Here is a 26,054-nt window from a genome sequence, read left to right as displayed (position 1 = left end):
AGGGATGGTGAGGTGGTGGAGAACAGGAGGGGCTTAGAGAGGAAATAGAGGAAGATGACGATGATGATTATGATGAAGAAGCCAAGCACGCCATCTTATTATCTGCTTCTAATCTCTTTTGGGGGGTAGTAGCTCAGTCCATAGGTGATTGGGCTGGGAACCGGAGGGTTGATGGCTCAAGTCCCTGTGTGGACCATGAATGGAGTGTGGACTGGTGGCTGGAGAGGTGCCAGTTCATCTCCTGGGCACTGCCGAGGCGCTGTTGAGCAAGGCACCGAACCCCCAACTGCTCGGGGGGGTGGCCACTGGCAGCCCCCCTCACTCCAACATCCTTCCATTGGTTGCATGTATATAGGTCCTGTCTGAGCATGCGTGTGTATTTCGGGTATTTGTGTGTGTAAAATGAAAAAAATAATAGACTGAAAATTGAATTTCCCCATTCGCGGGACTATTAAAGGAATTCTTCTCCTTCTTCTTCTTTTAGGACGCAGTGATCTGGTTATAATGTCATCTGGTCAGACCGTCCTTTTCTCAAGCTTCTCTGTGGCAGCCATCTTCAGCCAACTGACCACATGGTTCTCGATCTCCTGAGAGGTGGAGGGAAGGTTATTCAGGGATCGTATCATCAAAATATTTTATGCATGATTACACAATAAGATACCACTTAAGCGTATATACCTCTCTGGCTTTGTTGAGTGAGCAGCGGTCTGTGACTCTTCTGCTCATCATGTCGGCACAGTGAGCAGTGTCCTCGATGAAAACAGTCTGGGCTTCTTCTCCTTCCTCTGTCCTGACCCGCACCACTGACAGCTCCCTCCATGGGTCAACTCCACCTGTGATAATAATAATAATGATGATGATGATGATGATGATGATGATGATGATGATTTTGAAACAAGTCAATAAAATCCTGAACCACTTTTTTGCCATTCCCTCATCTCACCATTGACATAGAGAACCCTGTGTGTGCGTGGGTTGTCTCCTCCATAGTAAGTGTTCGTGAAGGCAACGCGTCCAGGCAGGGAATGCTGGGAAATGCCAAACAGCGTGGCACAGAGTTCAGTGTAAGCCCGCAGGGTCACCATCCCAGAGAACGGACAAGTGGCATCCTCACAAGTCTGGTCTACACACACACACACACACACACACACACACACACACACACACACACACACACACATACACACACACACACACACACACACACACACACACACACACACACACACACACACACACACACACACACACACACACACACACAAACACACACACAAACACACACACACACACACACACACACACATACACACACACACACACACACACACACACACACAGATGACATAAAAATATAAAGCAAGGAGTCTCTGTCTTTCCATTTGTCCTTCGCATATCTCAAGAACTGGTCTACTTCACACTTGGTGGTTGTATTGCTGGTGTACCAATGGCGTGCAGTGTTGAATTGGTGTTGTCGTGCCGGATGGCGCTGTCACAACAAACTTTACCTTTTGAGCTGTAACTTCTAAACCATATGTACCAGGAAACAAAAAAAAAGTTTGTCCTGGCTTCTGCGGGTCAATATATGAATATGAATATATCTATGTAACCCTTTTCCCAACATTTGGAACTGTGTGCAAATCTGTTTTTTTTTTCCATTTGTGCTACAATTTTTGTGCAATCATCACCAACTTCTGTACAGAACACCTCTGGACTAAGCTGAAAAAAGTTACTCTTTCCGATTTTTGATCTTCCATACATTTTTGCTGCGTTTGATCTTTATAGTGTGCTCAAATGCTGTGGGAAGGACATACGTATATAGCAAAAACCTCCTGAATGCTTTGTGCTTTTGCAGTCACATTTGGTGGACATGTGTAGATATGATAGCAGCACTGCAGCCTCATTCTCTAACTGCAGTATGTAGGAAGGAAGAAATCCCTGTGCATGTATGCTTGTCCTTTACATATCTCAACAACCATTCAGCCAATCGACTCCACACTTGGGACCCAAGGGAGTGCAGTATCAAATGTGAAGACGATAAGATGTGTGTGTGTGTGTGTGTGTGTGTGTGTGTGTGTGTGTGTGTGTGTGTGTGTGTGTGTGTGTGTGTGTTAGTGTGTGTCTTACAGAAGCCGAACTCAGTGCAGGTCTGGTAGGTCCACTGTCTCTCTGTTCTCCTGCCTGAGTGGAGGGACGTGTCCATCAGATCCTTCATTGTTTTCTCATGGGAGATGTCCATACACAGTTCCTCAGTGGTGGAATGGTAGATCTGTACACACACACACACACACACACACACACACACACACACACACACACACACACACACACACACACACACACACACACACACACACACACACACACACACACACACACACACACACACACACACACACAGCAATAGAAGAAGCCTGCTCCTTGGGTCCCTGGCTGCATAATTGTATTAGCACGAGAAACTCTGAATGGTTGCGCCTTTTCATTTGAACTCTGTGGGCCTACAAGTCTGTTTCTGATGAGGACTCCATGGACATGGCTCAACAGTGACATCCAGTGGTTATACTGTGCATCTGCTCTGTTTGAGTGTGTGTTTTTTTCCATACCTGTGTAAGTTTAATAAGGCGGTTGTAAGCCTCCATCTCCCCCTCATACGCCTGGCTCTTATTGGTCATAACACCACAGAGCTCATTAATAGTCATAAGCACGCCTTCTTCATTGTACTGCACTGTTCCCATGAAGATGCCGGCCAGGTTTTGCATCAGCTCAATCTGAAGTAGAGACATATTAGTAAAATAACTACTTTCCAAACAGAAGCATTAGTTTAAAAAAATCATTGGCAGTTTGTTGGTGCTTTTATCCATTATACAGCACATACCGATTTAGCTGTCACATGTTGAACAATAGAGTTCACTACACCATCATTTGGTGAAAAGTCTTTTAAATCCTCAAATAAAGAACCCAAATAGGGGGATAAGTTTCCCCTAAAACATCTTATGAAAACCAAAGCTGTCACCTGATCCTCAAGCTCCTTGGGGATCTGACAGCAGCCAAAATCCGAGGCCACCTGGGAGGCATTCCTGGCCATCAGTGCTTCCACAGCAGCGAACGCTTTCCGCACGCCAGCCAGACACTGCAGGAAGAGGATCAGGGTGAATTTAAAACGTGTGACGTGACGGAAATGTAACGATGATGCACAGACAGGTGGCCGGCCGTCCTCACACCTTTTCTGAGCCTCCGACTGCTTTGTTCATGAGACTCAAGCCCACAATCTGAAACAGAGGAAATCCCAGATGAGAGAGTGTGATTATTTAAACAAGGCAAGCACCACTGGGCTCATTCATTATTAATAGCTATTAAGCATGTGTAAAATGCAGGGCAGTACATACAACTGAGTACACTGCGCTGAGGTCATGTTCTTGTTAATATTTCGGGGAATGGGGTGGGAGGTGAGGGGGTGGGGGGGGGGGGGGGGGGGCATTGGACGTAAAGAGTGTGATGATGTAAGTGTGATGTCGTAAGGGTTTGTGTTTCCCCACTATCGCCGTCCAATCAGCTGGCTGATATGAGTGTCACTTCCTCAATGAAACTCCATATCAGCCATATAGTATGTTTCAACCTGGTTTTTAATGACTTTTGTCAACATATTATAAAATGACTTCTTTATGACTTTTGTGACATACCATACTATGATTTTTATGTTTTCAACATACTATATTATTAGTTTTATATGACTTTTTTGACACACTATACCATGACTTCACTTTTTTCGACATACTATACTATGACTTTTTTCACTTTTTGACATCCTCTACTGACTTTTTTTCACTTTTTGTAAAGAAATCATAGTAAAATATGTCAGAAAAAGTCAATAAAAAGTCATAGTTTAGTACATTGAAGAAAACCCTTTGTATAGTATGTCAATAAAGTCTCAGTATAGTATGTCAAAACTCTTAAAACTTGAAAAAAGTCATAAAAAGTCATAGTATAGTATGTTGAAATAAGCATAGTATGTTATAGTATGTTGATGGGTCATAAAAAAGTAAGAATGTATTGTTTGCTGCTGAAAAATTCATAGTATAGTATGTTCCAGATATCATACTATGTCTTTTTGGCTGGACTGCAGCAATGCGACATCCAGCCCTGTGTCGCTGAGTCGTGTGATGAAGTTACACCACTGGTCAGAGTGAGTGTGATGACGTGAGTGTTTGCATTTCCCTATTGGCTGTTGCTCTTTAAAGATGAATCGGTGCGGCAGCCAGACTTTTGCCTGTGCTATTACCGATCAATCACCTGTATTACTTCTATATGCGGTTCTCTTGTTGCTGCCACCAGCGTTGCATTTTTTTCAAGTTTGTCAAAAATGTTTTAGTGTGTGCCCTGGGTGCATTTGGACTCATGACCACAGTATTTTAAAAAAGTCCTGGCTAAGGCATTGTAACCATCGTTTGTGCCAGTTTACATTGCTGTAGGCAGAGAAGTCCAACTTCGCCTTGACAGGAGCAGAAGAGGCCACAGCTCCATACACCAGATGGGGAAACTGCAGTAGGATGCAAGAGCAACAGAGATGAAGGAGTGACAAGATATATAAATGAATGATAATGTAGGTTGTCACATTCTTATGTCTAACAAGTTTATTTTGTGACCTGTGAGTCATTTGCAGAATAGAAAATTCCCCTAGCCACTGTGATAGTCAACCTGGACAAAAAGCTATAGGTTATTAATGGTTTGGACCTGAGAGTGACACCGAATTAGTTTTGTCTTGTGCTGGAAAATGTCTTATGCACCTTTCCTCTGAACCAGGCAGACAGAGCTCCAGAGTACGAGCCTCCAAAGCTGATCCAGGTGTTCCTGTCACTCAGATTGAAGCTTTGGCTGATGTACTGGTGGAATACAGCCAAGTCAGCAAGCCTGGATACAACACACACACACACACACACACACACACACCCACACACACTCACGCACACACAAACACACACACTCACGCACACACACACACACACACACACACACACACACACACACACACACACACACATACACATACACATACACACAGACACACACACATTATAGATACATGCACAAACATCTAAATGTAATAGAGAGATAGCAAAACACATTAGCTTTCTCACACTTGACTTAATATATGCAGAGGATTAATGAGTGAGGGAGAGAAAGAGACATTCACGTATTTAATAAGGTTGACACCTGTCCTGGTGTTCTCTTGGATGCCCTTATTTTTGATTGACTGTCCCGGGAAATGTGCTTGGGTTTCCTGAGAGGGAAAATGCTCAGTTTTTATTTGATCTATTTAGTAGCTTATAGTGTCAGTATGCCCATTACGATGATTTGTGCCGGGGCAAGTCCCCGGACAGACGCTTGGATCTGATTGGCTGGGGGGTGGCCTCGATGCACGAGGCACTGGGAAACCTCTGAGGCAAGTGTAAAAAATGTAAACATAAGCAATAAGAAAGTGAAGTGAAAGACACACATCAACAATACGCACACACACGCACACACGCACACACACACACACACACACACACAAACACACACGCACACACAGGGAGGGTAGGGAGCAAACACTTACGCCTGCTGGCTGCTCAGGTCTGCCAGGTTCTCCGTTTTGAGGCCGTCAGGGTTAATGCTGTCACCATAGAAACGATGCTCCAGAGCCAATAGCAAGGCCCCGTGCTCTTCAGCCATGTCAACATGGTGACCTGGGAAAACATGGTCAAAGCAGATAACATTCAGTGTGAAGCAAGGTCTCGTACTTTTTCTTTGAAACGAGAAATAAACGGGCCCCAGTATGAGGGGGTTGAACCTTGTCAAGAAGGTAAAACGTGTGATGGGGTGATGATGCACTGTCAACCCTCAGCAGGTATGTAAAAGTCATGTTTCCCCTGTCTGTAGACAAGGGTGGATTACTGAATGGGCCTGACGGGGACAGGCCTCAGGGCCCATCAGGCAAAACAACTGAAACTAGATACAAAATAATCAAAAACATACACAAAATAACTACAAACAACCCAAAATGACTGAAAATAGACACATAACAATCAAAAACATACACAAAATAATTACAAACCATCCAAAATGACTACAAAGAGACACAAAATGACTAGAAATAGATGCAAAACACTTAAGAAATAAACAAAATGACAAAAAACATAGATGCAAAACAACTACAAAATGACCACAAAGAGAACAAACTGACCAAAAATAGAAGACAAAACATTTACAAGGTGTCACAAAAAGACTCAAATAGATGCAAAACAATCACAAAGGGAGGCAAAATGACTACAAAGAGACACAAAATGACTAGAAATAGATGCAAAACACTGCAAAAATATACTAAATGACAGAAAACATAGATGCAAAACAACTACAAAATGGCCACAAAGAGAACAAACTGAACACAATTAGATGGAAAGGGTTTACAAGGTGACACAAAAAGACTCAAATAGATGCAAAACAATCACAAAGAGAGGCAAAATGATGTAAAGTAGATCCTTTGAGACACTGTTGGATGAGTTTGGGTGTCTTGTTCCTGTTGACAAGTTGGGGAGCCTCTTACAAAGGCCCATTGTGCCCTAATCTGTCCAAAATGTGTTACATATGATGATTTCTGAGTGCATATATATTTTATCTGTGTTCATATATAATTAGATTTTCTTTAAAATTAAACCTTAAACCACAGGCTAGACGTTTTGAATGGCATGAAGAAGCATGACGCACTATTCCCAGCACGATTGTAAAGAATGCCAATACTGAAATGCAAAATGCAACAGATGGAAACATTGGAAGAAACAGATGTGAGGGTTAGGTGGGTACTGAAAGAGCACAGCATAATGCAGGGCAGGTAAAACAAAGATGCCTGCAAACAAGTATCATCTTACTAACACACAGTGTGATGCTGCTTCACTCATCTGTCAGCCACTTTCTGTCTTTCTATCCGTCTACTGTTTGAAAGTGTGAGACGGACAGACAGACGGATAGACAGGTGAGGACATGTGCTGCGTCCGACCGTACCTGCCAGCACATCAAACTCAAAGATGGGCCCTTCTCCTCCAATGAAGAGGAACACTGGACCGTCAGGACGCTGCCAGTACGCCTCGTTCACAAAGAACCTCTGGACGAACATAAAAGACAGGCGGAGAGAAGCAAGGACGGAAAAAAAAGAAGGAAAGAAATGTTAGATTCCCCCGAACCGGCAGAGCATTCACAGTCTTAGTGTTAGTAATCCTTTATTACATTCTGCAATGGACACATTTGCACATTGGCATTCTCTAATGGCAGTGACAGCTAAAGGAAGCTCAATAAAAGGCTGTTAGGAGGCGTTGTCTTGCCAGTGGGGGCGTCTCGTGGAGTTGGGGCAGTGTGAAGGTTTAAACCGGTCTCGATTTCTATGGAGGGTTCAACGACTGACTCAGTTTAGCTCTGGACTGCAGAGCAAAATGATTCTGAGATGACTGAAACTTGTGTAAGTGCTCTTTTATCATCGCCGTAAGTCAAGCGTACATCGCCTTTAATGTCTCTAATGTCAGGCCTCTATGACAAAATCATCTGCTCCATGCACTCACACTGGAGATGCCATTGATCATTGATCTTTCTCTACCTGAGGGAAGGTGCCGACGTCCTGTCGGTCGAAGTGGTCCAGCCGCTGTTGAATCCTGCCCTCCTTCACCCGTTGGAGAGGCTGGCGACCGCTGACCGTGAGCGTCAGGAGATGCTGCTTGGCTCGCTGCAGCTGGAGATCACGCACGCGCTCCTTGATCTTCCTCAGAATCCGTGCTGGCATTTACAAAAAGAAACCAAGCAACAGGGAGAAGAGAGGAATAACACAAACCTCAATGGTTGGTTTGTTTGTTTGTTTGTTTGTGAGTTTGGTATTCCAGGAGGTCACTTAGGGCAAACACCAGAGCCACAGACTTGCTCTAAGTGGACTCCCTATTTGGTCGTTTCATTGATAAAAACAGCTTACGTTCATGTCATTGATGTGATGGTTGGCAAATTACTTAAAACTCTAAACCGACAAAATCTCTGATCTATTTCAGGAACATCTAACATCAGTTTCCCAAGGGATTCACTGTCAACACCAGCATCTGTTTTCTTTTGTCTTCCAGCTCAAATTTGACATCTGCAAACATGAATAAACCCTGAAATGATGAGCGAAGACTGGAATATTACTTGATCATGGCTGAGCCTTGTCACATTTGTGCCGCAAGATTTCAACTTTTTGTTTAAAAACCCTCAGCAAATCCTGTCATGTGTGAATTGCTTTCATTTTGTTTGTGCATGGAACTGTCAAGAAGAAGAAGAATCCCTTTATTAGTCCTTTCATTTTACACACACACAGGCCCGAAATACACACATGCACAGATAGGACCTATATACATGCAACTACTGGAGAGATGTTAGAGCGAGGGGGCTGCCAGTGACCCGAGCAGTTGGGGGTTCAGTGGCTTACTCAACAGCACCTCAGCAGCAGCCAAGAGATGATCTGGCACCTCTCCAGCCACCAGTCCACGCTCCATACATGGTCCACACAGGGACTTGAACCATTGACCCTTCGGTTCCCAGCAAAGTCACCTATGGACTGAGCTACTGCCGCCCCAAGTTAGTAAATGTATTGTCGCATTCAGTGGAGCGTTCATTAACTCACCGGCATCAGTTGAGTTCAAGAGGAGTAGAAGGATGAGACAGCGAGGCGGTGAGAAAAGCATTTTTTTTATCACCAAATCACTGACAGTTAAAGCCAAAGAGTCCTGGATCCAATCTGACTCAGGAGGATCTCCGCACTCATCACCTCCTTATATATAGTCTCTGGAAGGGGCTGCAGTGATGAGGTGCTCCCTGAAAAATGACCGTGGAAACATGACCTGTGCATTATTATGATCTGTGCGTGTGTGTGTGTGTGTGTGTGTGTGTGTGTGTGTGTGTGTGTGTGTGTGTGTGTGTGTGTGTGTGCGCGTGTGTGTGTGTGATATATAAACCGCTCAGCAAAATAGAGCGTCAGCTTGGTAATGCAATAAGATCTCTCTGCCTTGTAATGGCTTTTTTGGAATGGTTGAATCCCAGGAGCAGTTTTATAAAACCTTTTTTCCTCTTAATCTGCGTCACCACACACACACACACACACAGACACACACACACACACACACCCACACACACACACACACACACACACACACACACACACAGACACTCACACACCCACACACACACACAGACACTCACACACCCACACACACACACACAAAATGCTTTAAATGTGATGAAAGTCTCGTTTGTTGTTAAATAGCTATTTAATTGTGTGCATGTGAATTTAACTTCTCCAATTTGAGGACGTAGCGTCACATTAGATATCAGTACAGAGTTCCTGTGATGACAAACTAACCCACTTCCTGAGTGGTGTGTGCTCTCTCGGTTTCTACAGAATACTGGGTAGATCCTATCACTTCCACAGTTATGAGTGCATATTACATTCAGATAGTGTGATCAAAAAGTGACCTCGTGTTTTTTTTTTTTCGCTATTGAAACCAATGACATTTGTGCAAAAGTGATCAGCAATCAATTCATATCGGAAGCTGTCGGTAAGGAATGAGTGGTTCAGTTCATAGATTGTTTGAACGTCCTGTTTAAACAAATACAAGAAGAAATATAGAGTTATTGTTTTAGGACATGCAAAAAAGAAGTACATACCTAAAGATAAGATAGGGTAGAGTCATGGTGGCTGTAATCAGTATTGTGTATATAAGATATATAACATTTCCAAAGCTTAAAAAAAGTTGGTTGAACTATAAATGTCACAGGGGCCACACTTCTTAACTTGAGCCACTGGAGTCACGTACATTTCCTGTTACATTTCTCACATCTCACCTCACTCCACACAGATAACGAGCAGAGAGGCGTGCTTCCTATTTGTCGTGAGAAAACAAAAACTGCAACATTCAATAAAGGTCACACAAACATTGCGTTTCTCATCAGGCAGACATGAACAATACGGTGCACAACGCGGCGGAAGAGAGATTCGAGCCGAAGCTGGTTTACGCTCTGGTCTTTGGCTTTATTATGGCACTGGGTCTGCCTCTTAATGCTGTCTCACTGTGGACTCTGATTAGACACCACAGCCTCAAATCCCCCAGTGCCGTCTTCATGGTCAACCTGGCCATCTCTGACCTGCTGCTCGTCATCTCCTTGCCCATGAGGGTCTACTTTTACGCCACGGGCACCTGGCCCCTGAGCCAGGAGGCGTGCGCCTGGATCACAATGCTCTTTCGCAACAACATTCGCTCCAGCGTCATCTTCATCACCTTCATCAGCGTGGACCGGCTGCTGGCAGTGGTTTACCCCCTGAGGTCACGCCATCTTCGAACAACTTCTAACGCCGTGAAAGCTGCTGTGCTTATCTGGCTGTTTGTGTTGGTCGTGAACGTCCCAGAGAAGCTGTTGTTTTCAAGGTTTTTAAAGACCAACAATGAATCCACCTGTTTTGAATTTCACCATAATCACCATCACCATCATTACCATCACAGTTACAGACCAATACTTTTTTATTTTCAGTCTGCGTTAGTGCTCACCATGTTGGCAGTCAACATTGTGTGCACCACCTTGGTGTCTTGGACTCTGCACCGACATCTCAGTGACTCGGCAAGGGTCAACAACAAGGTGAATGTCATGCTGATATTTGTCATGAACTTGGTTATGTTTACCATATGCTTCTTGCCTATGTCGATTGGTTTATTAACAGTCGGGAGAACTGTGCTTACACCGCTAATATGTCTTGCTACTGTGAACTGCTGCCTGGATCCACTGTTGTATTACTTTTCTTTGGATGCCTTCTGGAAGAAAAAAGAGGATACAGAGCTTCCAAGAGAACTGTAGACAAAGGACATGCTTTTTTTTTTTTAAGCGATGGCAGCAAATGTCAAGTGTTTACCTTTTAAATTTTCCCATTCTTTAGTGAAATAGCTCATTTGAGTGTGGGATGCTTCTTTGGCTTCAACTTCGAACAACAACGATGGTTGTCTTTTTAATAAAATGTTTGTGAAACTGATGTGGAAAAGCTTGTCAATGTAAAGGCGCCTAGCTCAATCCAATAGGCTGTAAGCATAGACTGTCTAAAATCTAGAAAAAGTCTCCGTAACGTCACCCCAATGGGCTCAAAGCTAGAAGTGGGTGGTCGTCATTGGCAGTGCCCGACAACGCCTGCTCCAAGCTAATCCAAAAATGCGCCTGTTAAGATTTAAACAGGTAAATTATATAAATATATGCAACCCCAGTACAGTTGTTATAAATGGGGAAATTAGCTATAAAGACCAAAAGTCTGTCATATGTTTATTTCTGCTGTAAAGTTGGGCATCTTAACACAGGTTTCTCTGGGCTTGACTCCCTTTTTGGAACCTAGAGTCCAGGTGGAGTTTTAAGCAAAAGTGTACCGAGATCTTTTCTTGTGTGTGAAATAACTTATTTGCATTCTTACTGAGAGTTAGATAAGAAGATTATCTGACATCTCTATGAAAATATGAAGAGCCACAGGCAGTTAGCTTAGCGATAACACTTGATACACAGGGAAACAACTAGCCAGCTGGATCTGTGCAGAGGTACAAACCAAAGTGTAAAAAAAAAAAATATGAAGAGTTCAGCATTTTGGGAAGTGTGCTCATTTGCTTTCTTGCTGAAAGTTAGACGAGAAGACGAATAGCTACTCTTAAGTGTGTGTTTTAAATATGAAGCTACTACCAGGAGATTCTTAGCTAGTTTAGCACAAAGACCGGAAACAGTAGGATCAGCTAGTCCGGCTTCTTTATAAAATACACTTAATTAAAACATAAGTTGTGTGTTAATTAAACTTAACAATGCAGATATTAGTGGGCAACTTTTTAATCTATGAACAGAGCCTTGCTAGCTGTGGCCTCCTGCTAAGTCTTTATGCTAAACTAAGATAAGCTAAGAGCGCTCAGACTGCTTCAGCTTTAGCGTGCACACACCAGTCTTCTCATCTAACTCTCAGCAAGAAAGTGTCAGTATGCCTTTTTTTTTTAAATGTTAAACTATGTTTTGAAACTGACATGTAAATATCCAACTGTAGCAAAGGTGGAAATACAGGTCAAATTAGCCTATCTCATTTTAGCATCATCCCTTTCTGTCTATTTAGTTTTACGTAACAAGTTTGTAAAACAAGTATGTGTGTATAACCGTTTTTCTACGAGTTCTGTTTGTTATAAATCATTTGATGTGACTCAGGCTTTTGTCTTCTTTAAGAGCGTCTCAGTCCCAAAGCCAGCAGCTCTCCACCCCTAAGCCTCGCCAGATGGAAGGCCATCGGTATAAGCCAGCAGCAGACTGCAGGGATCTAGATTACCTCGTGTGCAGATTTGAAATGATCCAAGAGTAATCACTAATTGCTAGTAAGTAAATGCAGTTAGCCATCGAGGATCGGCAAATTTGTCTATACTGGGTGTCGTCTCTGGCTGGTTTTATATTAAACTAATACTACGGTTTAAAATGAGGCCGCAGATAAAACATTTTGTTATCCGGTTAAAATCTAAGCACACACAGATCAAGAGTGGAAAAAATTCCCCTGTGTAGGCCCAGCAAACGGGTGTGATGCAAGAGCTAGATAAGGATGGTGACATTAAAAAACAAAAACTGAGCTGCTGTAAAAAAACAAAAAAAGGCACCGTATCTTACCATTTACAATATGGGAGCTTTAAAGCATCTTACCTGCAGCAAAGTAAGGTTGCTGCCATTTTGCCAAAGGGTTGGGGTTCTAAAAATAAACAAAGATACACAGATAGTTGTTTTCACTACTTTATTCACAGACAGATTTCATGATTTCATCAGCAGACAAAATATACAGATCAAAGTTGGTTTTGTTTTTTACTAAGATACCATATAATATGCTCCCTCTCCGCAGTAATGACTTTAGTCCAGTCTCTGACTCTAGACTAAGGCTTTAAACGTTGTTTTACAAAACCTTCTAAACAGTGATGTTATAGATAAACACATGCAAAGGGAAACAAGTTTTTATCGTTTTAAAATGATTCACGAACGCATCAGTGGAGGGTGCGCAAAAAAGAAAGCATGACAAGAATAGATTAAATCTGATGACACGTGAGAGCATTCAAAATAAAGCGTTTAATTGTGATGGAGTACAAAAAAGGGGAATGCAGACTAATGCCCGATGCAACCATCTCAAATTTCTAGAAAATGAAAAAGCAGGAAGGGGAGCAAAGAAGCAGCAGGCAGGTAAGAGGATAAAGATGCAAGCAAGCAAGCAAGTCATCAGCAGTTACATGTTTACATTACAGACAGTTGTTAGCAGAACTGAGACAGAAAGACACCTCCGGGGCAGGAGGGAAAAACAACAAGTGAGTCTCCTTGACGACGCATGGAGACAGTCATCTCTCCCCAACAACAGTAACCATTGTACAAATTCCCGGGGGAAGAGGGGATGTCTGGAAAATTAAATGAATAACTGGCTAAAGGACATTGCTACGAGGAAAATCCTGTGATAGAACCAACAGTTTAGTATTGCATCGAATTTCAGGGTAAATATAACCGATGGGAATTAGGAAGAAAGGCTAAAAAAAAAGGGGGAAATATAGGCAGGTAGTGTAATAATAAAAAAAAACGTTTACAACATCAAACCAAAATCACAAGTCAAGTGCAACTCAGACGAGATCAGATCCACGGGAGGATGCTACGGTGGTGAACGGAGATGTGCCTTCGGGCGGCGTGACGCGGGCGACTATCGCGTTCACGCTTCATCGCAGATAACAGTCTCCACCACAAATGTGTTCTCGAAGTGACGGATGTGGTGGCAGTCCTTCGCCTCGCGCTTGTTGATGCCTGCGTGGGAAACGGGGGTGAGACACAGAGAGGGGGAGCAGTGATGTGACTTGATCCGATCGCAGCGCTTTGAAAACAGCAAAGCTCCTTCTACCCATTAAAAGGAAAAACAACAGACCGTGACCGATGAGCTGCGTAAAAATTGTTTCTCTCCATTAACCCCAACTTACGTCTGCGGGTGACACGGCGGTTCAGGCGGTACGTGTCTTTCCCGTTGCACAGGCGGTAGATGAAGGGTCCCAGCTGACGCATGTTGTGCACTTTGCCAGTCACCACCATCTCCTCGTGGATGATGTAGGTCTGAGGCAAGTATGTTCCCTTCTGCAAGAGACAGGGGTACATTAACAACAGGCTCACGGGGCTTTGTTTTCCAACGCAAACACCAAGGGGCTGAACAGCCCATAACCAGACTACAATGGGTGTCTGCACACACGGACGTGTTCACATAATAACTTGGCAGCTCTGACCTTTAAGGGAACCAGGAGCTGGAGAGCTTTCGTAACTTATGAGTCCAGTTGCTCCATCCATTTATTTAAACCTCCTCTGTCCGATTATAAACTACTCCGGAGAAGATTTTGGTTTTGAGACCGGAGTTAACGGTACAAATAATGTTCCCTTCCGATGGAACTCGTGAGCTTGTGGCTATGTCATGGAAAGCTGTGTACACATAAGCTTGGTGTTCAAGTGGTAAGGGCGTGAGAGCTCCACTGCTAGGCAACGGCAATGTAATAGCCAACAAAACTAACAATTTAGCAAGCTAGCGAGCGGCTAACGTAATGCAGGAAATGCATTATGATGGAGGAAATAAATGAGGAATTGGTAATATCAACATGTTCCTCCGACTCTAATTACAACATACTTACCGTTCATCGAAAATTTAACTTGCATGGCCTCCGCCATTTCTGAAAACACCAGCAAACACGTCACATGGAGTCTTCCCGGCAGCGTAAGTCTTTTGAATCAACTGTGTGAATGTAACATCCCGTAACCCACTAAGCTAACAAGCTTGCTAACTGACAGCTAGCAAACTAGCTTACTAAAAGAGCATTTTTACCCTATTTAATGACACAGTCGTTAATGAAACTCTGTAAAAGCCTGAGAACAAGATGTTGAGAAAATAGAAAGAAGCTTACGTAACGCTCTTGTGTGCCAAACTTTGTTAGCTATCGCTTTAGCTGTTAGCTTGTTTATTACTGTAGTTAACCAAATAGCCCTGCAGGTAGTCACAAAGCCTCCAGTGTTGCCTATTTTGGGCGCCACATTCTGCTGAGAGCCGACCTTAATAGTTTGGGGGTTTTTTTGTTACATTTAACTGTTCACTGGTAAAGTCAAATGTTCATTCCTTTCCAGGAATGTAAGAGAAAATAATGGTGTTTGTGAAGACATTAGTGGTCTAAGATTGCAGGAGTGTCACCTTCACATTGATAAGGAGCTCCCAAAGGTTGCGTGGAGGCATCACAATGGTGGTGTTGAGCTCAATAACGTAGCACTTGTCCAGAGCAATGTCATGGTAGGCGGTCAGTCCCTGGAACAGAAAACACTTTATCAAACAGGACTGTATAAACAAGTGTTTAGGTTTGTTTTGTTCTGCCACTGTTCTTATGTGTTGGAAGTTTCTAGTAGTAAAACTTTAATAAATGAGCAGTAGGGAGATTAAGTTAGTTCGGTCCAAACTAAAATACCTCAACAAATATTGCACTGATTGCCATTAAAATGTTGTATTGACATTCATGGTCCCCAGAGGATACCACCACATGAAGTATAGCCTAAAAGAGTTATTAGCATGGCTGCAAACTGTGGTCTTGTTTAAAGTCAAATTTCAACTTGTCAACTACCAGGCTATGACTACCCCTCAACAGTTATGAGTTACTTGTAGCTGAGGTTTAACTGTGTCCTGTGTGGTGTTCTCTCTTGCACTGCATACGTCAACTAGAGTGTGTGTTTGTCCTCACTCTGTGGAAGTCATGGATTATATCGGCGGGGTCACTGCCTCCAAAGTGAGGCACGGGCACAGTGATCTTCTCATAGTTGTCGGCCAAGTAGATGCCGACATTTTCCTCCAGCTCCTGACGGCCACGCAGCGGGGCATACGCAGAGTCTTCATAAAGCACCCTGCAGTGGAACAGGTTCTCCTCTGGCATCTACACGCACACACAGACACACACACCTGGATCAACACACCTGCTGGAACACTCAGAAACCAGTGTGTGGGATAAATATCCTTTTTTAGAGCAGCGAGTAGAGCATTTCTAAAAAGATCTTACATGAGGTATAAAGTAGTAGCGGTAGACATAAATGGAGGCAAGGACCAAACCGGCCATGAACACAACCAGGCCAAACGTCAGGCAGCACAGGCCATTGAGGGGAGACTTTTTGGGCCGCAGCGGCAGGACCAGCTCATCCTCGTCCTGGAAAACACACAACAGAGACAATAATACGTGAAATGGGCACAGAAAAAAAACTTTTATCTAACCCATCTTCGCCTTGAAGAGCATCTGAAAATGACCCAAATTAAAGCTAAACTAGAAGCTCATAAATGGCAGACAGGACTTAGTAGCACTGAGCCCGGCCAGAGGAAGGGATGACGGAGCGCTCTGTAATGATAACTTGACTGCGATGGTGAGTAATCTTCCCAGACGCCTCCAGTCTCGCATCCCATCTGCCGGTGCCACACGCCTGACCTGTGTTGGCAGGGTGGCACTACACAGATAGTAGCTACTCACTGTGCGTTTCCATTTACTAAAATAAAGACCAACAGAGATGAGCTGTACTGCCGAGTGCTCGCGGCAGATAAAATGATCCTCTGAAAAAGTGGCTTTGTAAAGAAACAATGGTTGCTATTCTTAGCTGGAGTTTGGGGATTTTTTTCTTTATCTGACGCGAGGGTTAGGACGGCAGGTGTCTTATGCCGCACAGACTGTAAAGTCCCTTTAGGCAAAATGTGATTTGTGATACCGGGCTCGGCTATATAAATAAAACTGACTCGACTAGTCAGAGCTGTGAAGGAAAAACTGACTGTGTGAGAAAAATGATGACAATCCGTTATGAAGATGTGTGTAAAATGAGATGACACAAAAAGCAAAAGGATGAAGGATGCGGCGCCTTTTGTTTTGCGATGCCCGCGTAATGTGCTGTGTATTTCTGCAGCTCTATTAGCACAGCGTCTATTCTGTGTGTGTGTTCACGTTAGAACATCTCAGTTGGGTACACTGCGCTTTGTGAAAGTGTTTGGAAACAGAGGGCGCATAAGGACAAGGCAACGACTGTGAATGTGCGAAGACACTTCTGTGAGACTCAGTTCTTTGTGTTCTCCCGCCCCGCTGAGAGAGAGATAGAGGCTCTTTCACATCACAGAGAGCGTGACACACCACGGGGCCTGTCCGTCTCCTGTTCAATACATTGGGACGAACAGATTTCGAAGTCAAACACACACACACACACACACACACGGGCACTCCAGCTCTGCACTTTTGCAAAATTCACTTCATGTGCATGCCTGATGATGTCCTATCTAGTTCCCATTAGGGCTCATCATCTCCGGGGCTCAGCCGTGCATCTTTGATAAAGGTCGAGGCGATCGCTGAGGATGCTGCCGAGGCAAAGTTGAAGAGTCCACTGCTCTGCCTCACTTAGAGCTGTGATTATCTCGCATGCGCTGCGAGCAAGAGCAGCCCCATCTGCCATTTTGTCGGCCAAAGCTCGTGCATTTCTTGCATTCTACCTTTTTTAAAGCCGGGGAGTTCTTTATTCTGAATCTGCACAGGAAGAAATCAGAGGTCATGCCAGTCACACAGCAAAACACAAACCATTGCATTGTTAAATTGCTTTATGCTTGTAACCCTCTGTACAGTCTGTCCTTAACAAAGAGCATGCATTTGCACACTATGGTAACTTGCATCGAGCATGCAATAAGCGTATATTGGCGCAGAGGGGAAGCATCGCAGCAGTGACATGTTTTGTTTCCAACCAAATGGCGATGGAGTCAAAAAAATCCCCTGCTGTTCATGGATGTGCAGGTGCACAAGCAGCCAGGAGAGCCTGGACACAGCGGGCACCCCAATGCACGTCATTGAGACAAGACAGGAAAAGACAATACCTAACAATGAGAGACGCGATACTCACCATCGGATGAGGGATGAGAATTTCGGTCTTGTCGCCATCATTCTCCTTCTCCACTTTCTGTCCCGTGACGGACTGGAAGCTGATCTTCACCATGGCGCGCGTGTGTCCGTGCGTGTGTGTGTGTCTGCTGCAGGTGTCCTCGCGCTCCCGTCTGTTATAGATAGCTGACCTCACCTTTCGGGAAAACAAAAGTACCTCAGCTCGCCGTCGGGCCGTGCTCCTCTCTTCTCACCGCTGGGCTGCTTCTCTGTCTGTTTTTGTCCTTATCTACCGGAAGTGTGCCGTTGGTGCCCTTAAAGGACTAGTGCGGCGCTTTCTGTGTGCACACTCCGCTCAGAAGACACCATCAGCTCTCATGTCATTAGTAGGAGCGTGTGTCATCCTCTACATGGCATATGCATGTATTTGCAAGTATAATGATGTGCTTTGTTTGGCTCCAGATTCCTATTCTTCATCCATATATGTAAGCTACAGTGTTGACTGCCTTTAATATGAATGTAATTTTATGTGTATTGATGCAATGAATGCTCATCCTGTCATGTTATGTATTGTTGGCCAGTGTCAGGTGCAGCCCCCCAGGAAGAGGAGCTGGTTGCCATGGCATCAGCAAATGGGGATAAACAAATAGACTACTGTAAGTGTTTCAAATGCTTGGAAATAGATACTATATACAAAATAATAGGAAAAAGTAGCACATAATTGTTTCATCAATCAGTGCTTTAACAAACTGATAATGAAGTATACTGACGATGCTGATTAAAGTTGTCAGAATACCAGAATTTTAAACTCAGATACCATAAAAAACAATACTCAATACCTCTTTCAGTATATATATAAAAAAGTCTTAGACACACTGAATAGGACTCTTTTTGTCTTCGTTTAATTAACACCCTCTTCTGGTGTTTCATCTGTGCAGCCTTGAGTTGAGGCGACACGGTGGGGTGGTGGTTAGCACTCACAGCAAGAGGGTTTCTGGTTCGAATCCCGGCTGGGGCCCTTCTAAGTGGAGTTTGCATGTTCTCCCCGTGTCTGCGTGGGTTTTCTCCAGGTTCTCCGGTTTCCTCCCACAGTCCAAAGATGTGCTCGTGTAAGGTTCATTGAGGACTCTAAAATTGCCCGAATGGTTGTCTCTGTTCGTCTCTATGTGCCCTGCGACAGACTGACGTCCTGTCCAGGGTGTACCCCGCCTCACGCCCGATGTCAGCTGGGATTGGCTCCAGCCCCCCCGCGACCCCGACAGGGACAAGCGGTTGAAGATGAATGAATGAATGAGCCTTGAGTTGAAAATCTAATTCTAAATTTGCAATTTTTATAGCTTTTGTCCTTTGGATGCTATCCTGCGTAATGTGGTTATGGCATAGATACCGGGGAAAGGGGCGGCCAGCGGCACAATGGTTGGAGCAGCGGCCCTGGGTTCGACTCTGACCTGGGGCCCTTTGCAGCATGTCTCCCCCCTCTCTCTCACCCCATTTCCTGTCTGTCCTATGTAATAGAGGCTTGAAAACTGCCAGAAATAATAATCCTTAAAAAGAAAACATGTTTCACTTCAACACGAACCCACATTCGACAGCTGGGTTCATATCTCTGTGCACAGGAAGAAAATGACCACAGTAGTATTTTATTCCAAATGTTTTGTTTTTCTTTATTTCAACTGTAGGGCCCAGGCCTTTGACACTTCTGAAAGCACCCAAACACTCTATGCTGAAACTGGAGTCAAAGTCAGCATACAGCCAAGAGTTCAATTTGACATTTCAATGTTGTTTAATACTTGGAAAAAAGAAACAATTCCAGTACAACATCTTTAGTACAGCATCATGCACAGCCAGTGAAGGAACATGCATGTTTTCAATGCGAATGGAGGAACAGTCAGCTGTCTGAGTCGTGCTGCCGTCTGCACCGAGGTGGTTTCTAATTGGCCTGTCTGGATGGATATATGTCTCATTACACGGGCCATGTCATTTACTGTTAATTAGCAAATCTGGGCATTCATCAGTTTTGCTCAGCACCATGAGGACAATCCGACATGCCCAAAGTACTCTGCTACCCACAATGCTTTACACTCACAATTGTACTGGAATTATAAACCCTCTGAAGAGAAGAGGAGAAGGGTGAAAAGTAAGAATGGCGTGCTGCGTTGCCAATGTCCTGATGAGCTCACCACTGAAGCGCGCTCACTGTGGGGCCACACAGCACTCCCAGGCCACCAACAGAGTGGTGAGCATGAGGGGGAAAAAACAAAGTTAATGAAATTGAGGAGGGGGGCGATAAAAGCCCCGCCATCCTCGACTCCAGTTAGGTGATGTTTATCACTCAGCACCTCACAAAGTGCACAAACACACAGGCTTTAATGTTTCAGTTAATGCTCTCCCAATCCCCCCCCCCCCCCCCCCCGCACATGTTCAGCAGTCTCAGAGATACTCAAACTGTAGATGGAGAATAAAAAGAGGATTAACAGATCCAGAGCTAATACCGTGACATTCCTCCGCTGTACAAATTGTTAATATCCTATCGGTTAGCTAAATGTATGCTGGCCCTTTAAGTTATGTACAAAGAAACCCAACAGCAACCATTTCAGCAGTAAAATGAAATGCAAAAACAATGTCACTTAACTTGTTTGTCGTTTCTCTTACGGTTTTAGAAAGTAATTTGATTACATTGAACCAAAAACGTGATGTTTAAGGTAATATATATAATCATATGTCAAGGTTAAACAAAATCTACAAAGCAAAAAAAGGCATATGTACATGTTTACCATCCCAGAAAACGATCTCTGCATTTTACCAAATTCATACCGTACATCCCTCCCTCCTTTCCTCGTGTGCTTCAAGTGTCGTGTCGCAACAAAGCACACGGGAGGTAAATGGTTCTGTGTGATGGCGTCTGAGAGCTCGTCCCCATGAAATCGCAATAATGAACCACTTGTTTTATTGGATGAAGGCATAGATGCGAACTGTAGCGGTTGCTGTGATGCGCGTGCAATTCCGAGCCTGTGGCACTAAACATGGGAGCCAGACTGGGCAGGCCATCACAGAGCCGACGGGTGGGTACAGCCATGGATCTGTCACATTTCAAGGCATGCAACCGACACACCAATGTTCAACTTGCTCGTACCATTTCCATCACAACCTTTCAGCTGATATTCTCGCAGTGCGTCTGTATACACGCTCTTAATGTAATACTTATATGCGTGTAAACATGTCTGCTTTTGTTCCTTGCTGTGTGCCTTTCAGGAAGTCTACCTTACTTTGAATGCATGGACAGTTTCTGTCACTATGTTCGATGGACTGTGTCATTATAATATACCTAACATGTCTCAATGTGCAAGAAAGCAGCAGCATCTATTATTTTCTCTTACTTCTTTTGAAGGAAAAAGACAGAAAAAAAAAAAAAAGAGTAATCAAATGTTCACTGAGGAGCAGAGGAGCTGTCGACTTCCTGATGAGTTGATATGGGTACGTTGGTTTTTTTTCGTTTTGTTTCCTCATTTTTTTGTTCAGAAACCAGAACAGCAGCTGCTGATGGGTCCGTTAAGCAGACGTTGTCCGGATGTTGTCCGGACGTGGTCCTGGTGGCTCCTCCGCCCCACCTCTGCACCGATCCTCAGGCCTCCTGGGGGGCGGGCCTCTTGAGGTCCCTGATCTGTTTGACCAGGTAAGTCTTTTCGTCGTTGAACTGTTCGTCCTCCGTTCTGTCGTTCTGGAACTTGCTGAGAAACTCGATGAGTTTGGTTTGGTTCTTCAGCAGGATGTCCAGGATGGGCTGCGTCTTGTTGGGGTTGGCCACAAACACCTGGTGGTTGGGGAAGAGGACAAGGATGTCAATATGTGCCGATATGGTTCATCCTTTATGTTGTCAAAACTGTGTTTACATTTTTTGTACCTTAAATACATGGAAAGCCTCGAACTGGATGTTGCGGCTCTTGTCCCGTAGCAGGTTCATCATTAGTTTGAGATTGTCTGGCTTGCTGATGTATTTCGTCATTATGGTGAAATTGTGCCGGTCAAGAAGCAACTCCCCAAGTAACTAGATCATTTCAGAGCAAGGAACAGAAATAAATATTCATTTGAATATAGATTTTAAATCCACAGACAGTTGCAGACTCACCAAATGGACAGGCTTAAGGCTTGAAGCCCAAATCTATAACTTCCATTGCCTTTTTATTTTTTTCATATTTGCTGAAACTATGTCCTGACAGCCCAATGAGACAGACAATCTGTGAAAAAGTCATGTATATATCTGACTCCGCCTTCTGTTCCAGTCTGCTTCCAGAGCCTTTTCTGTGTGCATCTAATGGTACCTGCTAGTTTCCACCACGCCCGACCTTCAACACCCAGTCAGAGCAGAGCAGTCTCTGTCGCAGTGTTAATGGCTGATCTGAACTCCAATCCAACTGTCAAACTGGGCTGCGCTGATCAAATATGAATCAAGATTCTGCTCTTTGCCTATTTCTCACATAAAGTGGTTTTAGAAATATCTTTTAGTGTACTGTTAAGCTGTAACCTAAAACACTATGTGACCAGGTCAATCCAAAACCAAACCAGAAGAACAAGCCGTATAAACTCTCATTTTACAGCTAAACAGTAGTCCAAAACACGCTTCTGAAAACACTTTATGCGAGAAATAGTTTATACGGTAAAAGAATCTTTATCAATATGTTATCAGCGTGCCTAGATTCAGTTTGATCTGAGTTCATGAGCAATAGTTGACACTGCGTCACAGACTGCGCTGAGTGGTTGTTGGAGCAAACAGAGAGCAGAAGGTAGAAGTAGAGCTATATTACTTTTTCACAAATCATCTGTTGCATTGTGCTGTCAGGATACAGTGACAGTTTCAGCAAATATGAAAAAAATATTTTTTTAGTTACCAACTTCAGCTTTGAGCAGCATTATACTTTAGTCCAGTTGTACTCCTTCATTCACAAACACGGTTAGCATCAAAAACAAACCATTTGGGTAATATTTTGTCAGTTGTTTACATTTGGATTGCAGATTGTGGATTCAGATATATTATTACATATTATTATTCATACTTAGGTGAAAGTACGCACTAAATGTGGTCAAAACGTAAGTGAAGAAAACACCAAATACTAAAGGAGGACATGTCAAACATATAGAGTGGTCCCACCACTAGATGGCAGCCAAGACAAGGTGATGAAGGTGGAATGGGTTTTTAGAGAAACCAAACACTCCGACCAGACGCGTCTTTAAATAGCTCTCCGAATAGAGTTGCACCACTACATGAGACATGTTTACCGGCACGGCCCAGAGTCCTTACCTTGAGGGACTGCCTTTTAGTCACGTAGTTTTCTGAGTGGAGTAACTTCTCATATTCAATGAAGAACTAGTGAAAGGAGGAGGTAGGGAGAGAGAGAGAGAGAGAGAGAGAGAGAGAGACAGTGTCATCTATACATGTCAAGAAGAGGTTTTCACAATTGCCTCTGTGTCTTGTATTAAAGCACAGTGACAGGAGAGTAAGAGGTTTTCCCTCACAGACTGACAGCTACTTTGTGTTCATAGACTGCTAATTATGTCCCAAATGGCTGGTTTGATGTTGTTGACGGGAGAGACCGCCAGCATGTCAAACAGTCAGAGTTTAAATTAAACATGCAACTGGTTAAACGGTTAAATTCATCTCAAGTCTTTAGAAATAGTAATCTCAAATGCTTTGAATTCCACTATAAGCCCTAAAAGCTTTTAAAAAACAAAACAGTACACATAGCACATTGTAAAATAAAACTGTAAGATCTGAATTGTTAGCCTCTCACAGCTGTCAGAATACATAATGCCTTCCCTTTATGATGCCTCTATCTCATTTTGGGTGAATCTACTGTCTTTTAAACACTCAGCTCCAGTCTAGTGTGGACTTACTCTGTCATAATGTTTCTCCAGAAACTCTGCACTCAGTAGCTTGTGTCTTGTGAGGAGGTCCTGGAAATAGACAACGCAGACTATGAGAAATACATTCAGATTTAATGGTGATCACTTATCACAGCCAGGTATCATTGGTTACCTTTTTGCACACAACAAACTGAAAGCACGAGCAGAAATAATCCTTCAAATGAAAAAAACGTTTTGATTACAATGATATTTCTGAACAGAATGATTTGCAAAGACACAAGACGACTGGTTTATTTGTTGCAATTATGTTCGCAAATGAGTCATTTATTGGACTGTATAAAAATGCTTTATAATAAAAGACATCTTAGCTTAAATGCCAGGATTAAAATCTGACCATTAGGTATTCATTAAGCCAGCAGTAATGTTAACATTTGTCCAGATTTACTCAAGTCTGTTAAATGCGAGTTAAAACTGATAAGAGTTCTGAACAACCAGCCATCTATCAATAGTGGTTTCAATAATAATATGATCTTAAGTTAAACCTCAGGAGACTTTTGACCATGTTTCAACCACTGTGACTTTGTTTTGAAAATCAGAGGCAGTTTCATGAAGACTCAAGCCTTTCCCCGCCACTGTTGGCTCCAAATCCTGAAACGTCCCAGACTGTTAGTCAATGTGTCATTTAATTGCATCAGCAGCAGCATGTACTTGCGGCCAATGCATTATCAAATGTGCTGTTTAAGATCTAATTAGTTACAATATTTGCGATTATATAATGTGAGCAAACCACCATCAGCGAAAGTAGCAGGAAGTAGGAGATGGGGATGCTACAGAGAGATGAAACTGTAAAACAGCATCTCTGCTGATCACATACGGTATATCAGTGAGTTACTGAAAATTACACTTTTGGATTGTTCTAGTACAAAAAAACAGTCACTGGTTTTAAGATGTAAGGAGTCACAGTTGTTGCAGAGCCTTACTAAAAAACAGACCAACAGCTGAGCCAACTTACTTTGAAAGTGGCAAATGCGTCTGAGGCAATGTCGAAAGTGGACATCTCCACATATCTGAAGAAGTCGTAAAACTGCTCTGACGACAGTGTGATTTTGGCCAGCGGTTCGTGTCTGATGCACTCCCTCAACATGATACCGCAGTTTAGGGCGATCTCTGGAGACTCATACCTGCACAAAACAGCAACACAGGACAAGGACTTAACAGCATATAGAAGCAACACACACACAAGCATGCATGCACGCACGATTTAAACAAGCTCACTTTTTAAATTGTGTACCTCTTGCAGCTTTTAAATCGTAAAGATTTTACCTTTTACCATTTTTTATTACCCTGTAAAGCATTGAATTGCCCTAGTGTATGGAATTTGCTGTGCAGATAAAGCTGCCTTGCCTTTTCTGCCTGTGTGTGAAAATTCAGCAAGAACCAAAGTCAATTGCTTTGCATCTTTTAGGATCAATGAGTTGAACTGCAGATGAGTCATTAAATAGACTAAACACAAAAGACAATGACACACTTGTTTGTTGGAGATGCCACATATTAATAACATCAGACAACGTAATATGTTCTGGTAAAGTAGATTAGAGATATAAAAAATTAACAAAAAATTCTATAAAAAATCTTCCTTCCTTCCTTTCTCAATTGGGCTATATTGCCTTTAAAGCTAGTGCTCTCATTTCCCTTTGTGCTAGGAAGCTACTTAGGAAGTTGCCATTTATTATCAATAACGTGTTAACATGTATTGTTTCAGCAAAATTTATCCATAAAGACAAATCTTAAAGATCGAGGCGCACTGTGTTTCCGTGTGTACCTCCTTACCCTTTAAGCAACATGAAGAGGATATTCTGCTGGGTGCAGAGGTACTCCACCGTTGGCGTCCGAGTGCCAATCTGACGCCTGAGGATGTTGTTGAAGATCTGAGCCACATCTTTTTTACCCTGGGAGCGACAGATAAATCATTCATAAAGGCTTAATAAAGCAGACTTTTATGTATGCAACATAATAAACAATACAATACACATAAAAGGTCGTACAACACACTCCCAAACTGACAATGCAAGCAGGAGCTAGGGAAGGGTGGAAAGCCAAGACGCAGCTTTTAGCATAAGGTAAGCAAAAATGTTGCCGATAAATTAAATATTTGATAAATAAATCAATTAAATTTGATTTTAAATGCTGGTGTTTCAGCAAAAAGAGGAAAGACAGATGTCATCTAAAGATAAT

General features: G+C 43.2%; 4 protein-coding genes across 4 annotated transcripts in view; 1 reads left to right on the top strand and 3 right to left on the bottom strand.

The window, feature by feature from the left end:
- Positions 1-515: 515 nt before the first annotated feature.
- Positions 516-8,729, bottom strand: prss16 (serine protease 16; the record flags this gene model as incomplete). The annotated part of the gene is made up of 13 exons (XM_083914164.1): positions 516-587; positions 679-833; positions 944-1,123; positions 2,128-2,269; positions 2,604-2,768; positions 3,014-3,130; positions 3,222-3,269; positions 4,460-4,537; positions 4,785-4,908; positions 5,594-5,723; positions 7,036-7,135; positions 7,622-7,797; positions 8,669-8,729. The coding sequence occupies 13 exons, from the start codon at positions 8,727-8,729 to the stop codon at positions 516-518; spliced, it is 1,548 nt and encodes a 515-aa protein (XP_083770290.1).
- Positions 8,730-10,077: 1,348 nt separating this feature from the next.
- LOC310947373 (lysophosphatidic acid receptor 6-like) lies at positions 10,078-10,890 on the top strand (the record flags this gene model as incomplete). Its single annotated transcript, XM_083914163.1, has 1 exon — positions 10,078-10,890. The coding sequence occupies one exon, from the start codon at positions 10,078-10,080 to the stop codon at positions 10,888-10,890; it is 813 nt and encodes a 270-aa protein (XP_083770289.1).
- A 2,036-nt stretch (positions 10,891-12,926) lies between these two features.
- On the bottom strand, positions 12,927-18,183 carry itm2ca (integral membrane protein 2Ca). Its single transcript, XM_083913408.1, has 6 exons — positions 17,983-18,183; positions 16,125-16,268; positions 15,813-16,001; positions 15,275-15,385; positions 14,031-14,181; positions 12,927-13,860 (listed from the first exon to the last, which is right to left on the bottom strand). Exons 1-6 carry the CDS (start codon positions 18,073-18,075, stop codon positions 13,769-13,771), a joined length of 780 nt encoding a protein of 259 aa, XP_083769534.1. The 5' UTR covers positions 18,076-18,183; the 3' UTR covers positions 12,927-13,768.
- A 1,446-nt stretch (positions 18,184-19,629) lies between these two features.
- Positions 19,630-26,054, bottom strand: part of cab39 (calcium binding protein 39) — an 11,913-nt gene continuing 5,488 nt past the window's right edge. Inside the window, exons 4-9 of the mRNA XM_083914478.1 lie at positions 25,650-25,768; positions 24,832-25,000; positions 23,850-23,909; positions 23,257-23,322; positions 21,862-22,005; positions 19,630-21,771 (exon numbers count right to left, since the gene is read on the bottom strand). Of these exons, the coding sequence (XP_083770604.1) occupies positions 21,583-21,771; positions 21,862-22,005; positions 23,257-23,322; positions 23,850-23,909; positions 24,832-25,000; positions 25,650-25,768 (747 nt within the window). The 3' untranslated portion in view covers positions 19,630-21,582. The remainder of the gene's footprint in view (positions 21,772-21,861; positions 22,006-23,256; positions 23,323-23,849; positions 23,910-24,831; positions 25,001-25,649; positions 25,769-26,054) is intronic.

Source organism: Echiichthys vipera (assembly GCF_963691815.1).
Source record: "Echiichthys vipera genome assembly, chromosome: 5".
NCBI classification, from domain to species: Eukaryota; Metazoa; Chordata; class Actinopteri; order Perciformes; family Trachinidae; genus Echiichthys; species Echiichthys vipera.
Note: the sequence above shows the minus strand (reverse complement) of the source record. Positions and strands in the feature narration are given on the sequence as shown.